At 37.0% G+C, this 18,430-nt stretch overlaps 1 protein-coding gene across 3 annotated transcripts in view; it reads right to left on the bottom strand.

Annotated features, from left to right (window-relative positions):
* The window catches only part of ZEB2 (zinc finger E-box binding homeobox 2), a 129,746-nt gene that overhangs the window by 4,054 nt on the left and 107,262 nt on the right, over positions 1–18,430 (bottom strand). For all 3 annotated transcript variants that reach the window (XM_053596490.1, XM_053596489.1, XM_053596491.1), the window contains 5 exons: positions 11,718–11,906; positions 10,807–11,021; positions 8,037–8,145; positions 5,155–7,124; positions 3,499–3,679 (listed from right to left, as the gene is read on the bottom strand). In XM_053596490.1, coding sequence (XP_053452465.1) covers positions 3,499–3,679; positions 5,155–7,124; positions 8,037–8,145; positions 10,807–11,021; positions 11,718–11,906 — 2,664 coding nt within the window. The remainder of the gene's footprint in view (positions 1–3,498; positions 3,680–5,154; positions 7,125–8,036; positions 8,146–10,806; positions 11,022–11,717; positions 11,907–18,430) is intronic.

The following is an 18,430-nucleotide window of genomic DNA, read 5'->3' on the forward strand; positions in this document are numbered from 1 at the left end:
CATGCAGCAGGAGCAGAGTACATGGAAGAAATGAATCTGAATAGAGAAAAGAGAAATCATAGGTAAAAAATTTCTTGGTGCTTTAGTTGCTACAGAATACATGGAAGAAACTGTCCATAACCTCTGTGGATATTAATATCTCATCAGCTCAGGAACACAAAAGGTCAGCTAGTTAGGTTGTCAGATAGCTAGGTCCCTTCATGGTGAAATCATGTTTATAATTTTAAATGAACATAATATTTGATATGGCTCTCTCTTTTCCAAAGCAACAAAACTGAGAGCAGAGTCTTGAGAGAAATAGACAGTGAGCATTCTCCAGCAGGCCAAGCCCTTTTAGAAATGCTTGGGTGATGCCCGCCTAAGTATGAGCCATCCTATGGATGCTATGGTCACAGACCATCAATTTCCAGAGGTCTCATTTGCTAATAAACAATATGCTTCTAATATAAATATATTATTTCTCCATTAAAAAATGGCAACCTGAAAGAATAAAATGCTCATCCATGATTTCATGGAAAGAAGCAGGTGAGAGTTTTGACATAGGCCTTACATTAAATATTCTGATCTGCCATTTCATCAGCATTTCACAAATTGAATTTAAATAGGCACTGACTTGGACATTCACCTCTTTTTAACTTGTTTGGTTGGTATACCCGATTCAAATCAAGATGTCCTAGAATTAAATTTCCACATGCACAAGATTGAGAATATCCAAATTGATACTGAGTGAATCAAAACTTTTTTAGGGTAAATATTTTCTCTAATTATCTAGGTTCATGATTCACTTGACAGCTATAATGATAACTGAAGTTAGTAATAAATGGAAGGCTTGTGCTATAAAAAATTACCATATAACTGAGGAAAAAATTGACTAGTAATTTAAAACTTAGACTGTATCTACTCAAAAATAGAAATGTCTTTATTACTTTTTGAATAAGGAAGCTATGACAGTGTCTCAACAAAGAAAAGCATCTACCTCAATGCCTCAGTAGAGAAAGCACTCAGCAAAGGCCAGATTTAATTTTGGTAGACAGTGTTCAAAGAGTTTCAGATTTTTAAAATTTCACAGTCTTCATTTGTGACAGTTAAGCCATATTAAGTCAACATTTACATAGTGTTTCCTTCCTCTGTCCTAGTGCTAGGGCTCAGGAAAAGCAAGCAAGTAATAGTCATTGGTAAAAAAAAATTAAGTCTTATGACTCTGGTGTCTGTCTAGGGAATAAATTAAATAGGTTGAGGCAAAAAAGCACTGGATCCCATGAATAAGTAGGTCATGATATCCTTCTTCATTTAAATGATTCAATATGTTAAATTATAACAAACATACTTTATCAATGAAACATTCATAATTAACACATAATTAGTTGACAATTCAACTTTATTTCCCAACCTCAGAATCAGTCAACTCCCCCAAACAGTTCTCACTTAGAATTTTTGTATTAATACATTCTCACAATATTGCTAGTGCTTAATATAAACAAATAAAAGACTTGTGGGCCCAATTAATATAGGAAAATGGACTAAATGTCCACATATATCACACTCATAGAAAATTCATGCAGAACTTCACTTGGATGGAACCTAACATACTAACAACAGTAATGTCATGAGATGTTTGGTCAAGAGACCAAAAAGTTGACATGCTGGAACCCTGACAAGCCGGGAAGCCAGCAGAAGGATAATTAATCGCAAGTTTAGGGACATCATTGGATGGTTAGCATCTTGTTGCTAGGCAGTGTTTCTAGACAGCAGATCTCTCATCTTAAAGAACCAGAATATTTTAGCTTTACTTTTTAAAATAAAGTTTATTTTTCAAATTAATTATGCATATTAGTGTTTGTCAACTTTTGGGTCTCTCAACCATCTATATGCCTATAAATCTGATAGACTATAAAGCTTATAGTTTATAATAAATAAATATATTGACTGGATATCTACATGTATGATAGCCCTCACTAAAATAAAATTTTTCCACTCACCATGTAGTAAATGATAAAGTTTGCATATGGTCATATAATAAAACCAATCAGAGAGGGAAAGATGCCTTCAAGGATGTGCCTATTGTAGCTGAATAATGGAATACAAAATATATTTGAGGTTGATCAAAATACTAAAATGAATTCAGGTATGAAAATATCTTTACTCTGTAAATGTTTAAATAGAACTTAGTACTAAAGAAAATATTTTTATGGCTTGGCTATTTATCAACTTTGTTCTCTTCACAAATACCCTCGACCTTAATGGTAAAGGACAAACTCCCCTCTCCCCCTCCTCAGCCTGATGCTGGCTGCTTGTGCTGCCTCCAGCATGGGCCCAGTGAGGAATAAGGGATGATAATAAGTACAAATGCTTCTCAAGGGTAGTTTTCAATCACCAGAAAGGATGCCACATATATATAGGCGGTCAAAATGTGACAAGAAATGTTCACGTTCCTCTTTCTTTTCTTTTTTACCGCCTCATCACTTTCTTCCCCAAAGCATTAATATTTAAGTTGATTTTTCCCCTATCAAATTAAAATGTTTGAGAGTAGACTCCCTTGTCTAAAATGAGAGGTTTTCCTAACCTGCAACCCCCGTGCCTATTTTTCCCTCTTGCCAATATTTTGACTGAGATCCCACAGCCTTTCTTGTCCCATCCAAGGCCAGTAGAGAAAGCCAAATGTCTAGGGAAGAATTGGAGGTGGGTTGGAGCAGGGATGTTTCTGAGTTAGCTCGTTGGTGAGGATATGAGTAGACAGGGAGGGAGGGAGGCAACCCAGCTAGAACTCAATCACAGAACTGCAAATCACACTTTGGATTGTGGGAAATAATAGTAATTTACATTAGATGCCTCACCTTTCTTTCTTTTCTTTTCTTTTTAAATTAGCCCATCATCTCTTTACTCATAGGGAAGAATGGTGTCTTGTCAACTCTTTGTAACTGGTCCTAATCAGTAATGCATACATTGGAAATTAACTAAAAATTTAGATAACTATATTTCAGTCTTCCAAATATAGGTGGTTTCAGTAGCTATTTTGGTCTTGAATCAGCTATTACTTTTAGCTGATTCAAAATGTAGCCAATTGATTAAAACTACACAACATTGCCTCCAAATTGTGGCTTACTCAATGCTTTGGATGATGAAATTCACCAATTGAATTTCTTATGATATGTATCTATAGGGTCATCACAGCTTAAGAAGTGGAGGATATTTTCAGCAACCGGCTTCTGGGGTGCCACTTCATTGCCCTCACCATTTGAATGCTCCTTTGACATGATTTGTAAATTTTGTTTACAGAATAACTCGAAGGATATGAAGACAAGGATACTCATAAACACACGAATGATCCAATAAACAGGCAACAAAAAAGTCCTACTGAGCTAGGCAAAAGCATTATTTCTTCCTTGTTGAAGGTATCAGCATATGCTACATCTTATGTTGCACAAGTGTGCTCATTAAATATTATGAAATGTACAGCAGGCTGGGAAGCTCTAACCAGCTAGTCAAAGTCACTCATACCTGTGTGTTCATATTTATGTCGCAGAAGGGAACTGCTTTTCTGGAATGTCTTGTCACATAAGTCACATGCATACATGCCACTCTCTGTCTTCTTGATCTTCTTGCGAGACAGACAGGAGTCGGAGTCTGTCATGTCATCTAGGCCTGACATGTAGTCTTGTGCTCCATCAAGCAATTCTCCCTGTGATATAATCACACAGTTCAATACAGTGGCTTCACTTTGTGCTTACACCAAAGACCTTCGAACAGGCTGACGTTTGGACAACCTCAAAAATGCTTGTATTAATTGGTCTAATTTTTTAAAAATTAACATTTTCCATGAGCAACACGAGGCCTCATATTCCGGCAGAAATATTAACCGTCTCTTCCCTAGATAGTAGAGCTCACTATTTTTCAAGGACAGAAAATAGTCAACTCTAAGGTGAGAGAAACATAAATTTTTCTAAAATCCTTCATTTTCTTTCTACTAGGAAATATCCAAGTGAAAATTAAACATTGGAATTTGTGTATTTTCCAGTGTGCTTAACTTTAGAAATGATCTGTAGCTGTAGAAACCCCATATTAATTAAATTTTATATTTAGGTACGAAATGTTATTATTATGCAATCTATTTAAATGTATGTCTACCAACTAAAGGCCTCAAGCTATATTTTTATATTTAATTTTCTAATTTGAAATAGGGAATATTAATAACACTTTTTATCAATGTTCTATGTTAAAACAGCCTTCAGCATTGAGCAATAATGAATGTGGATCAGTAAATTATTAAATTTCTTGATATTTATTTTGTCTTGATCCAAAGGAGTGCAAACTTGCATGATAACATACATTTCCATTTGCTAGCCCACAGTTCAGTTTTCTTAGACTATGTTTGCACTAATTAATATTAGAGGAGATTAAATAGGCTTAAATTCATTTACAAAGAGGGCAGATGTACTATAAATCCGAATACTGGAACAGCTGTTACAGAGGTGCACTGCTACTTACCCTCCTATTTTGCAAACAAGGATTAAACTGCATAATGTTAAAATATACCTGCTTGAATTTGATAGACGATAAATTATTAGCTAGTTTGAAAAATCTGGTATGAAGTCATGTGGAATGTATGAAATGTATTTTTTTTTTTTTTTATTGTTGGGGATTCATTGAGGGTACAATAAGCCAGGTTACACTGATTGCAATTGTTAGGTAAAGTCCCTCTTGCAATCATGTCTTGCTGAAATGTATTTTTTAATGCTCTTCAAAATAAACTATTTTTTCCTAAAACCAAGTACCTATTGTTACAGCAAGTTGTGCACATCTTGAAAAGCAATTGACTGTTAATAAACTTTAACTTTTAGCACTTCTATAAAACATACCAAATACTATTATCAATGTACAGTTCTAAATGCAGATGAATTAACCCAAAGAAATATCAAAAATTAACAATAATTGCTTCTTCATCTTTTTCTTTAAGCGAACGTGCTCATGGGGTACAGTGTTCCACTGCTGCATCATTTGTTTTTTTAGGCCACCAAAAGGATTAAGTTCACTTTGAAACAAACTCTTCTATTTCTCCTGATTTTTCTCACTAAGGTTTTTTTTTTTCCCCTAAATGTACATAAACAGTATGATTGCCATCTCCTTTCTTCAGAGTGAAAAGGTATGTCTCATTACCTGAAATCCTTGTTTCCGCTGGTACTTTCTCCTTTGCTGCATGTCAGCAAAAGTAGCTGCTCCAGTTGGGTAGGTATAGGCCATATGTGGTAGGAAGCTCATCTGATCCAGTCCTGGGTATGGTCGTAGCCCGGGGATACTGGTCTGGACTGGTGGCATGAACGTGGCCGGGGGAAATGCGCTTTGTGGTGGAAGAGCTGTGTATAAAGGTTTGGCACTGAATGGGTTCATGCCGAACACTGGGTTAGTGCTTTTGTTGTCCAGATTACTTGAATTTGAAAACTCCTTCTTGATAAAAGTCAAGTTCAGAGGCTCATCTGAGTTTTCAGATGATGAAGAAATACTGTTATGGTCTAAATTTATGTTACTAGCTTTTGTTTTGTTCTTTGTGGCTATAATACTTTTGGGTTCTTTCATTTGTTTTGGTAATGACAAGTCCAAAGGCTCAGCCTGGAGCTCCTCTGACGAGAAGCTGTTTGGAGTGTATGAACTACTGTGGGAGTTTTTAGAAGATGTGGAGGAAAGATTTAAGGGAGAAGGAGTATTACTCCTTGAGTGGTCCAATTTTTCAACTGGTTTAATATTGGTAAAATGGGAAGGTTTTGTTAGCCTGAGAGGAGGATCACAATTTGTAACACTGTTGTGAAGTTCTGCTATAGATGGTGATGTTATGGAGTCCATAGGTTTTACAGGAGACCTGGGTAATAAAGAGTCTTTTGTGGGAGGGTTACTGTTGGGAGCTAACGGCTTGGAGTTCCTTTCCAGTGATGGTGACCTGGAATTTGAATACTGGTAGACTTTTCGTTGCTCAAACCATTCCTTCACAAATTCCTGAGGAAGGCCCACAGCAATGGAAATTTTCAGCAGTTCATCAGAGTTGGGCTCCATGTTCATAGCATAGTATGCTTTGAGTACAGACATGTGGTCCTTGTATGGGTTGATGGGGCTTGTCATTCCTTTCTCAGAAAGTACAGATGACAAGAGGAGGGCTTTATTATCAACAAAAACTCCGGCTTTGTTGGGGACTATGTTTTCATGAGGTTGCAGGACCGCCTTGATCTCTTCATTCATCTTACAAAGGTAACGTTCGTGCTGATGCAAGGGGATGGGGCCTGGAAAACTCTCTTTACAGAACTGGCATGAAAATGGAGTGGATATGTTGTGGTTTTCAATCATTTTATCATCAGTGACCAAATCTATTAAAGTACGTAGCTTCTCTTTCTTTATATTACTGATCTGTCTCCTGGAGTCAGTAGTCAAGCTCTGGAGGCAAGCTTTGGCTTCATTGACTTTTTCTAATGTGTAGTCAATAATACTTTTAGTGGCACCATTATGACTCACTACTGGAAGACCAACAGGTGGAATACTGGGAGAAGTGACTCCTTGTTCCTCAGGTTGAGAGCATGGATCCTTCAGGTGGTAACCTTTCAACTTGGAAATTTCTTCAGCCTTGCAGTCCATTTTTTGCCTGGAAACCGTATTGTCCACGATCTGTAGAACCTTTTGCACCTCACTTAAATTACTATTCATGGTGGGAAATCCAAGTAGAGGGGCTTCCATCCCTACACCTAAGTGCTGCATTGGACTCTGAGCAGATGGATGAACTCCTAGAGGGCTGGTGGCTCCAAGCCCGCCATTCATAAAGGGACTAGTGCCACTGAATCCATGTGTGGCCATAAGAACTTTATAGTCATTGAAGTCTAGTGGTTCTGTTTTAATTTTAAGTAAGCCTGTTTGTTCAGACATACTAAGTGGTTTTCCATTCTCCAACTTGTTTCTTAACTGAGTAATGGCTGAATTAGTAGGAGAAGAAGAAACAGAATTAGGGGAAGAACCCGTCTTGATATTGTTTCTCATTCGGCCATTTACCGAGATCAAACCAATACATTTCTTGCTGCTGATGTGTGAACTGTAGGAACCAGAATGGGAGAAACGTTTCTTGCAGTTTGGGCACTCGTAAGGTTTTTCACCTAAAATGATAATTAAAATTAACATTACTTTTCTTTGTAGTTGTCTACCAAGACAAGAACCTGTGAAACCAAATGGAAGGAACACAATGGGGTACCCCTACATGCTAGGTGCTTAGATTAGAATTATGCAACCATAACTGTTTCTGAGCTTTATCTACCCTGAGAGGACATAACTCAAGATGTTAGCAGTGAAAGGTAGGCTATCTATGCCTTTTCAGCTAAGATCCGAAATCTTGTTTTGCCATCGGCAGCCTTCTATTTAAATAGAATGTCAGATTAATGAGTGGTCAATAGCACAATAAAGATGTCACAGTATTTAAAGGGAAGTGTAGCCATGGTTTTAATCAACTTTGTGGAAATTCCATTGATTCTACGAATCCAACTAGTCCTTTGAATAGCATCCAATTTGGTAATAAAATGCTTGGCAGAGCTATCAAACTAGTTATAAAGAAGAAATCTCAGTGGTAGGATACTGTTCTGTGACACATAGCTCTCAGGAATCAGGGAGCATTTATCATATAAAGCTCTTATCCAAAATTCTTCAACTTGTTTTCATGGTTAGATATCAAAAAGGAACATCCTCCAGAATTTGTCAGTTGAGTTTCCTCGGGTGAAAAGAAAGTTTTTGATCTGGAGAAGAGGTTTCAAAGGGACAAAAAGGAGCCTCTAGATTTTGCAATGAATGAAAGCATTTGCAGTTTTTATAAAGTATAAGCATTCTTCTTGTTACAAGATAGTGTTACTGATGTTACCGTAAGTCTCATGAAGACAAATCAGGCACACATAGTTTATGGAATAAATGGGTAGTTTCCAAAAAGCTACAAATAGGACTGTGTAAAATTTAAACAATCTTATAAAATTCCCTTAATTAAACAAAATGCAAATGTGAGAACCAGCACCTCTGCTACTCACCACTGTGAATTCGCAGGTGTTCCTTCAGATGGTGTTTATATTTGAAGGCCTTGCCACACTCTGTGCATTTGAACTTGCGATTACCTGCTCCTTGGGTTAGCATTTGGTGCTAAAAGAGGAGAAAAGACTGACATCAGTCTTGTGCAGGAGGAACAAAGGAAATTTGTTACTAATATTTTTAAAAGACCTCTATTTTTCAGATGGCCCCAAAGGTTTGAGTGCATTCTTATTTATTTGCCCAGTCTTTCAGAGTTGCAATAAAAGTGATAATGTCTGTAATAAAATTGGAACAAATAAAAAAAAGTGCTTTCACATGCGCATCCAACCCTTGCTTTAGAATTATTTCTATGGTTTCTTTTCCAAATTGTTTTTTTGAGCCCTTGTAGATGAGAAAGTATAATTATAAAGATGTTTATTGTTTTTGTGTTTACTACAAATTGTTAAAATATTAAGATTACCTGCTAGAATGTAGCTGTTTTGATAAGGAAAAAAATAAATGTTTTCCTGAAGATTCTGAGTAGCCTCAAAAAAAAAAATAATAAAAATCCTCCACATGTATATAGCAAATTTTATCAAATTTTTTGTATCAGGATAAAAGTATATCTTCTCCTGACCCAATCTAAAACTTCAAAAAGCAAAAACAAAAACAAAAACAACAGCAACAAAACACAACCAACCAAACAAAAAACAAAACCCAAATCAAAATAACACAAACAAAAAAAACCCCTTGACTATAAATATTTCATTGCATGGTAAGCATGTTTAAATATCCCATTAGCAGTGCTAGTAGAGAATCTAAGCACTGTCTTTTTCCTGAGGTGTTGCATATCAGATTTGATTCATTATCAAATGCAAGAGACAACATCCTGGGTTATAGCTGCTTGAACAGTTTTAACACAGGCCAGTAGGAAAGACTTCAACGACTTTTCATTTTCCTTTTTAGTAGTGTGCTAGGGAGTAGGGACAAAAAAGAAAAAAGTTTGCTGAAAAGACAAGTTAAAAGCAGCAAAGATATAATCAAACACAGCTGACCTTTTTGAACAAGGGGAAAAAAGCAGTGTGACTTAGAATTCTGGAAAAAAAAAATTACAGTCATCCACTCTGGATGCTCAAGGTAGGAGGTCAGCCTTTTTTCAAGCAGCAATGACACAAAAGCCTTTTGCAAAAAGACAGCACAGAAACGGTATGACAACTGCTAGGGTGTGCTGAATCTTCCCACATTCCTAGTGAGACAGATGGTGTTACATGGGACACAGGGAGGTTTGTTCAAACAGCAGCAACCTTCAAAGATCAAGCAGAGCCCAGCCCGCCGAGCGCCATTGAGGGACCAGCGCTCATATGTTGCTGAGTTGCATAAACAAACAGCAACAGCTGCTTTGTCTCCCCCCACAGCCCTCAGAGGACTACTATAAACTTTAGTTGTGCCACTGTTAATATGATACAATCATTTTAATTTACTAATTGTAAATGCCATGAGCAAATGAGGGGACTTTTCAACACCAAAGCTACCATTCATAATGCGCCAACACAATCACACTTCTGCATGTGAAATTTAAAGCGGTTTTGCTAGATAAATATCTAGGCACTTTTTTTTTCCTTGAGTTTTTCTGCATATAAGCAAGGGGAGATAAACTGTTATATAAGTGTAACTATGCAAGCATTTTTTTTAAAAAAATAACTGATTTTTGAAAAACATTAAGGTGACAAGTCTAATCAGACGTAAATGGAATGATCTATGTGATCTGTTCTATAATAGAGTATCGTCACCATTGCTTGCTTGTGTTTGCTTATTCTTATTTTCCATATTCAAATAAAATAAAGCCTATAAGAAAAAAATAAAAATTGTACAAGAAATATCATATTTAATAATTTAAAAAACAGATACTATGTTAAGGCTCATATAGGATGGTTCCGGGTCTGAAAGGCCAGTTCTGATGACTTAGAGCACACCATTTTTGTTACCATTTGAACATATCATAATATCAATTTGCAGTCAATTCTCCCAGGAAGACAGAAAGAGCAGTTTTGCTGCAACATTTAAGGGACATGGTGAGTCAATCCTATTTAATCATTTTAAAGATTTAAGAAGCTATGCTTATCTGTTCAAGATAGAGTTTTTATTTTTAAGATAAGGAAGAAGAAAGAGGCAGAGCAATTTTAACATTTAGCTGTAAATACACATATCAAGAAGGGATCATTTTAAATGTACATGCAATGCTTTAGTATTAATCCAACTTATTGTATATGTACATGTGTACTATGTGCCTTTCTGATTTTCCTTAAAACACTTAATTAGATTTCATGAACTAGTAGCAGCTTATAAAAATCTCTTTAAGTAACTGAAGGTGTTATGTGATGAAAGAAACACACACTTTTACTATGACTTAGACCCTAGGTGAAAAGAAAATTTCTAAGTAAAACTAGGTGAAAAATGGAATTAAAATTGCTGAGATGTTTAATAATGTATAATTAAAATGCTACAATTTCACTCACTTTTTGTGGAACATAAAAATGAAACTAAAGTCAAGTTAAAGTGCAAATAAAATTTCTAAATTAGAAATTAACACACTCATTCGATCGTGAACATAAGACTATTAAATCATATTAGAAGAGACCATCAAAAAATCATTTAGACCTCAATTAAAGCTATTACCATTAAAAGATCTGCATCTTCGAAATGCCATGAAAAATTAATAATGATTGCCAATCAAAGCAATATCATTTCTCTAAGGGGTTATTATAGAAAGAAATCACTTAAATGCCCCCCCACCTGATCTGTCCCTGGCTTGTGCGTCACCATATGCCGCTCGAGCTGGGTGCGGTAGGCAAACGTGTAGCTACAAAGAGGGCAGGAAAAGTTCTCTTCATTCTTCTCGTGGCGGTACTTGATGTGCTCCTTCAGTGATGTCAAGCGCTTGTAGCCCCGGTCGCAGTAGGGGCAGGTCAGCAGTTGGGCAAAAGCATCTGGAGTTCCAGGTGGCAGGTCTGTAGCCGAGAGACAGGAAAGAGAGAAGCAGGCCAAAAGGTCAGTAAATCAATGGCAGCTCATGGGCTGACTGCCCGGGCTGGTATGACAGGAATCACTGCAATCTGCTCCACCAGAGTGCCATCATCGCACCCAGCCCTCTTACACACCAGTCCCTTCGCACACCCAGGACAGACTTGTTGGAATCAGCTCACACTGCGCTAGAAAATTAATTAATTACTTGAGCTTTTGGGGAGGGGGGTGGTTTAAACAGCTGATAAATGAGGAAATTCTCTTTTGGTGACTGGCAGTTCCTACTGAAACTTTAGTCACAGATTCTTCAGGAACTCACAGTGTAAAGGAGCTTTTCAGGTGTGGGTAGAGATGAACAAAAGGTGAGGGTCAGTAATTCTAAACTTTTTTTTCCCCTCAAAAGTAAAATGTTTCAGAAAGATAGGAATAAATTTAGATATTTTTATCTCTTAGAAATGGCTCTAATTGTTCTTGTTCTTTATTGGATGTACAAATGATACAAATTTGCTGACAAAAAAATTTCACAATACCCTAAAATTACAGTTCTAATCTTTGCTCATGAAATTCCATGCCTCTGCAGCTGTTCTTCAAATTTTAAGGTAAACACTCAGGCATGGAGTGCATTTGTAATTGTAACAGCTGCAGAGGTCAATGTAGTGGCTAAAAATGAATTACAGCCTCACCATTTTCTTCTTGCCCATTGGCCTCTGGCGTGCCAAGGCGAGACAGCTCTTCAGGGGCTTCTGGGTAAATGATGGCTGTGTCACTGCGCTGAAGGTACTCCTCGATGCTGACTGCGTGGCCATCGCGTTCCTCCAGTTTTCTTTTGGCAAAGTATTCCTCAAAGTCTGATGTGCAATTTGCATTCTTCACTGAAATGATAAAAGGAGAAGAAATGTCCTTTCCAGGCCTTCTTAGGAGGCCAAGTCCGTCTCCATCACTGTTAATGAGAGACGCTGACTGGGCAATTGGACTACACATGCCTGGTTTACTTGTAAGAAGTATCAAAGATGACCGATTATTGATCGAATGCTTATTCTCATAATAGATGCAAGAAAGAGGACACTTTGCTTTAAGTGAAATAAGCACATTTTAGTTCTTTCTTCCTGGAATATTTGGCTGCATAATTCACAAAGAGTGAGAGAAATTTTAAAATGTTTTTCAGTGAAAATTTAAAAAGACCAACAAACAGAACTGTATTCTAAAACCCATAAACATTAGACATAACATAAGCTCAAAGCTATTTTAATAGTCTATATAAAGCTTCCTTTTCTTTCAAGAAAGGTACATTTAATTTTTCACTGTCTACTAAGCTTAACGTCCCTAACCACAGATACATCCTGTTGCTAAATATAAGCTGTTAACCCTCCATCATCTGAACACCACAGGCAGCCGAGGCTACATAGTCTGAGACAGATGCAGAAGGGCAGATATTCCTAGAGAGATAATAATGCAACTTTGTTAAAAAATCGTGGAATGCAGCAGTTTATGTTTCCCTATAATTTCAATCTTTAGCTCAATATTTTAAAGCTGCTGAAAATAAAATTAAGCTCACAGCTGATAGAAAGAAAATAAAAAGTAGCAGAGGGAGTCAAGAGACTGGCTGTAGTGCCATGTGATTTTAATATGATTTTAACTTTTGAACTTATGAATCTATTTCTATGAAATGAGTAATACTTGTAACCCAATTTTAACAACTTGTGTCACAAGACTTTGCATATTTGAAACCTCTAGATATATTTCTGAAATAAGTTGGGGCTTAAATACCCTTTGTATAAGGCAGAGTTGGGAGGGTAGGGAGCTGTTCCTCTCCATAGCTGTTATTGTCTGTCATAGGTAAGTGCAAAAAGTACTTTGTTAGTACAGTTAATGGTAGAATACTATTATCAGAGTTTTTAAAAGCAGTTAACCTTGGCTCCACTAGATTCTTCACCTTATTCTTCACCATAAACAATATCACCATAATTGCCATACTAACTCTCCTGGGTAATTGTGGTAGGGTGATTTTCGAGCAAGCCAGTCAATTTAGTTGGTTTTTTTTTTTTTTTGGCTTTCATTATTATGAACTTGTGGATTTAGATGCGAAGAACAGAAAGTGGAACCTTCCATTAATTCAACAGCATTATTGAATGCCTAGTATTTACTAGGCATCATGTCTTATAAAAAACCAGATCTAGTCTTATCCCTCAGGAAGCCAGGAGAAAGAGCAATATAACTGATATCTCAAAACTAAATTATTACAAACTCAAATAAATATTATGAAAGAAAGTTAGATGGTGGTATAAAAGAAGTTACAGAGGAACATGATAGCATCTACCAGCTTAGGACAATTTTAATTGCAGCCTGAAATTGGCTGTCGAGGCTGGGGAAGAGCAGCCTGCACAAGGAGGTGGTGACTGAAAGAAGCATGGGACACCTCAGGATGTAGAAGGACACTGCTGGAGCAGAGGGCAGAGGGAGAGGACGCCTCGGGAGGTAGAAGGACAGTGCTGGAGCAGAGGGCAGAGGGAGAGGACGCCTCGGGAGGTAGAAGGACAGTGCTGGAGCAGAGGGCAGAGGGAGACTTGTGCTATAAGGGTGGAGAGGCAGCAGGAAGCAGACCAGGAGTGAGGAGGAGCCTTGTTAAGGACATGGGATTTTATTCTAAGGGAAATAGAAAACCATCAAAGGGTATCAAGTAAGGGGGGTGTTGGATGAAATTATGATTATTTGCATTTTTAAGTGACAACTTTAGCTATAGTATGATAGAGATCAGAGAAATAGAAAAGGAGGTTTTGGGAAGCCATTTAGGAGCCTTCTGCCCTAAGCTAGGCAAACAATAAAAATTAAGGAACTGGAGAAAGAGAGAGGAAAAGAGGCTGGATGAGAGAAATACTTAAGAAGTAAAATCCCTAAGGCTTGGGGAAGGACTGGGTTTGTCAAGGTGGGCGATGCTCACCCCCTGAACATGGGGTTTGGTGAATGGTATGTGACACTCATTAAAGTGGGGAATCCTCGAGTTCTAAAAAGAATAGAAACTAGGGACAAATACATAGGATAAAACAGAAGGAAATGGGAGAATTACACTTTGTGGACTATTAAACTAAGCATCAATAATCTTGAACACTGTGGTCTCAAATCTCTCTCCTGTGCCACTCCAACCTCCACTAAGTTTGACTAGAACAAGCATCTCATTCCAAGGCTTATATTTACCCCAATGATAGGTTTGGAATGTGGAGTAGTGAATTAAGATTTTATATCCTGAAATTTTGCATAAATCTTTTCTTAGCTGGATTTAATAAGAGAATACAGACATTAGTTAAATCACTTAATCCTCACAATGCCATGGGCTTTGCAATGAACACTTATTGGTTATGGTTGTGATGATGTCATTACACTTACATCACTAAGGCTCTGGGGAGTACATGGGAACTGCCTATTTTATTTGCATAAACTATTTGTTCATTGCTTTGGATCATCAAAATAATGTCAGAGCTATCAAAAGTCACCTTTTGTTTTTAATGGTAAGAAAGGATAAGGAAGACAAAATGTTGAATCCAAGGTGAACATCTTTTGACTAAGTTGACTGATTTTACCAGTGACTAAGTTGTTTTTCAGTGCCATGACAGTAGAAAGTAACATGATAGTTTCTTTTGAACTCATACACACTTGAGTGCTGTCAAATGTTTAAGAAATGATTTAAGTTTTTTGAGAACATTGTCCCACTTGATGACCTTAGGGTAACCTAGCATAAACATGGATGGATGTATGTTTAATATCCTAATTTTATCTTGATATTTCAGCAACTATTTGAGTTATCTGGCTATCTTTGCATGAATTTTCATTTGCATATGAATGTTTCCATCAGAAATGTAATCAAATGCAAATTCAATTGGATTTGCATTAATAGCCTTTTGGCTTAAAAGGGAGGAAAATTCTGATTTTTCTGGATAGGCAAACTAAATTGCATCTAGATACACTACTGGTGTTTAAGAGGCAATCCAATCGGTGGATCAAATTTGGCCATGCCAGATTTCTATGTCAAGTGTAATGGGGACAAAAGACATCAAATCGTGTGTTCTCTTTAAAGATCTATCTTTGATCATCTTTGTAATCTTTGCATGGAGGATAGTGCTTAGAAATTAGCAGGCTCTCAGGAATCATTTATGGAATGAATGAGGAATAAAGTATGTTCTTAACACTAATCTTGGTGTAGAGGTCTTTTAGTAAAAGGAAGTATAAAATAGGAGACATACAGTAGAGCAGAGACTTAGACCTAATGTTCAGGCAAATGTAGAACAATTATCTGTTATGTGATAAACTGTGTAGTGGTGATCATAAATACTTGTAAGAGTTTGATAGGACTCAGTTGAGTATTCGGAAAAGGATTCATGAAGATGGCACTCATTTTTTTTTTTTGTTAGAGACAGAGTTTTACCTTATCGCCCTCCTAGAATGCTATGGCGTCATAGCTCACAGCAACCTCCAACTACTGGGCTTAGGTGATTCTCCTACTTCAGCCTCCCGAGTAGCTGGGTCTATAAGCATCCGCCACAATGCCCGGCTATTTTTTTGTTGAAGTTTGTCTGAGGCCAGGTTCAAACCTGCCACCCTTGGTATATGGGGCCGGCGCCCTACTCACTGAGCCATAGGCGCCGCCCGGGCACTCAGTCATTTAAACCTATTTGCTCCATCAGGATTTTATTTCATATGGTATAGACATGCCATTGGTTATATGTCTCATATTCCCAGAGTCTCTTAAGTGGGCTGGAGTTGAACCTTCCATGAGCTTGGCACAACCATCATGGATATAATGTAGCTTTTTTTTTTTTTTTTGCAGTTTTTGGCCAAGGCTGGGTTTGAACCCACCACCTCTGGCATATGGGGCTGGCGCCCTACCCCTTTGAGCCACAGGCACCGCCCTAATGTAGCTTTTTGACGGGGCTGCAGTAGGTACTAGTAACCTATTGTTTTTCTGCCTAGCACTACAACATTCCTTTTTGCCTGGAACAAGTCTATTTCCCTATTGCCAAGCTTTATGGTACCCAAGGAGCTGATATGCTACCACATGACCCTGTTCCCCAAGCTGCATCTAGGTGGTGGTCTGCACCTAAAGTTAGCCAATCTCTGGCCTGTTGATTGGCCCAGGGTAGCCAACAGATACAACTGAATTCAATAAATTCCTTCCCAGGCAGCGCCTGGGGCTCAAGGAGTAGGGCGCTGGCCCCATATACTGGAGGTGATGGGTTCAAACCCGGCCCTGGCCAAAAATTGCAAAAATATAAAATAAATAAATAAATTCCTTCCCTACAATCTTAGGACTTTGTTCATGGCAGTTTTTTTTTTTTTTCTGTAAGTGACTATAGCTTTATACATATAAGATGTAGAATTAACAAATTGCTATCTTCCATCTAGAGAAAGAAAATTTAAGAGATAGAATAAAGTAGACACACAGAGAAAAGCAGCTCAGATGGAACATCCTGAAAGTACCTTTCTAGCTCTTCTCGCTCTTGAGACCAAAATGCACCTGGCAAAAGTTTTGTTGGCCACCCTCTTTGGATTCTATGAGCCAAAAACTCCCTTTCCCACTTGAAGCTATTTATGATTCAGTCTATTAAAACCAAAGTCACAATAGTTGTTATAGTCCCAGAACAAATGATGTGATTAAATATTGGTTACTCTTGAAATTATAGGGAAGGATGAAGTTTTGATTGTACTGGGAAGTCTGTATTTTTGTTTTTAGAAAGATTATGTAGTACTGTATAGTGGACACAAGAATGAGGTAGAAAATTTTCTGGAAAGTTATAGAATTTCCCACTTCAGTTTTGTAGTATAAAATCAACTTCATTTTCCTTCTTTCTGTAATCCTCTTCATTCCCTGGTCTCCTTGGAAGAACTGCCAAAACACACTGACAAAGGATATTTGCATGGTATTTATAATCAAGCCATAACAAAAATTCACAAGAAACCTCAAGTAATTTTCTCCCATACCTTCTCCAGAGATTCTGCATTTAGTCCTAAAATTTACCCAAATGTCTTGCAAATATCTCAACCTTCCCTAAAATTAGATAAACTTTTCTTAATCCAAAAAAAGAATTTCATAAATGAAGAATGTTTTCTAATGGCCACATGTATTATAGTATCGTCAGGGTGAAATTTTAGGTCCCTTTGAGTTAGGGAAGCCTCAATTTCGTTGGAAATATATTGGCCACTCTTACTAATGTTGCTTATTAGTGACACTTCTATAAATACCTTCACGCCTATCTTAGATATTGTTGTTTTTAGATAGTTAATAATAAACATCAATATAAACTGACTTTTAAAGTTATTGCCTAGAAAAAATTAATATTAATAGAACTCTAAATAAAACAATGTTGGTCCCCAAATCAGTAAGCCTCATAATCAAATTGCTTTAGAAGATACTTAAAACTAAGTTTTACTTAATGTTTATAGATAGTTAAATTATAATATGGCCCTGATACTTATGCTTTCTCCTTTTCAGTTTCTGTTTGTCATTCATTTTCTTTATTTGTAACAAGTGTATGTTCACATAGAAAGACAGGTACTCTATTATCACTGGCTCAGTATTTTGCATGTTTATAATTTTCATAAAGAATTGAAGAAATATGGCAGCGCCTGTAGCTTAAGGAGTAGGGCTCTGGCCCCATATAACCGGGGTGGCGGGTTCAAACCCAGCTCTGGCCAAAAACTGCAAAAAATAAAAAAAAGAATTGAAGAAATATATTTGAATATTATGTTAAGCCATTTTAATAAATATCAAAATGCATAAATAATTCTTTTGGAAAAGAAAATATCTTAGAGTATCTAGAAGAGCTGTAGCAAGTATATATGAAAAAACAGAGTGGAATCACTCATTGATCTTTTGTTTACTAACTTTTTTTTGAGGCCAGGCTTGTGGCTCATGCTTGTAATCTCAGCACTGTAGGAGGCTGAGGTGGAGAGGATTAGCTCAGGAGTTTAGGACTAGCCTGAGCAAGAGTGAGTAGCCTGTCTCTACTAAAAATAGAAAAATTAGCTGGGTGTCATGGCAGGCTCTTAGGAGGCTGAGGCAGGAGGACTGCTTGAGCCTAGGAGTCTGAGGTTGCTGTGAGCTAGGCTGACTCTTTGGCACTCTAGTTTGGGCAACAGAGTAAGACTCTGTCTAAAAAAAAAAAAAAAAGAGAGAGAAAACAACAACAATAAAAATAAAAATAATTGTTTATCAAGTGCCTACTAATGCCAGAGAGTATGCTTGGAGATGAGGACAGGAAGTTGGTAATTTTTTTCTTACTTCTGTGATTCTAACATTTGAAAACATACATATAAAATGGTTGTGATTCTGACATATACAGACCTAAATATATAAAATATCTAAAAATATATAAAACAAGGGATCATGTACATGTGTGCTTCCTTA

Source organism: Nycticebus coucang, chromosome 7, assembly GCF_027406575.1.
Source record: "Nycticebus coucang isolate mNycCou1 chromosome 7, mNycCou1.pri, whole genome shotgun sequence".
Lineage (NCBI taxonomy): Eukaryota > Metazoa > Chordata > Mammalia > Primates > Lorisidae > Nycticebus > Nycticebus coucang.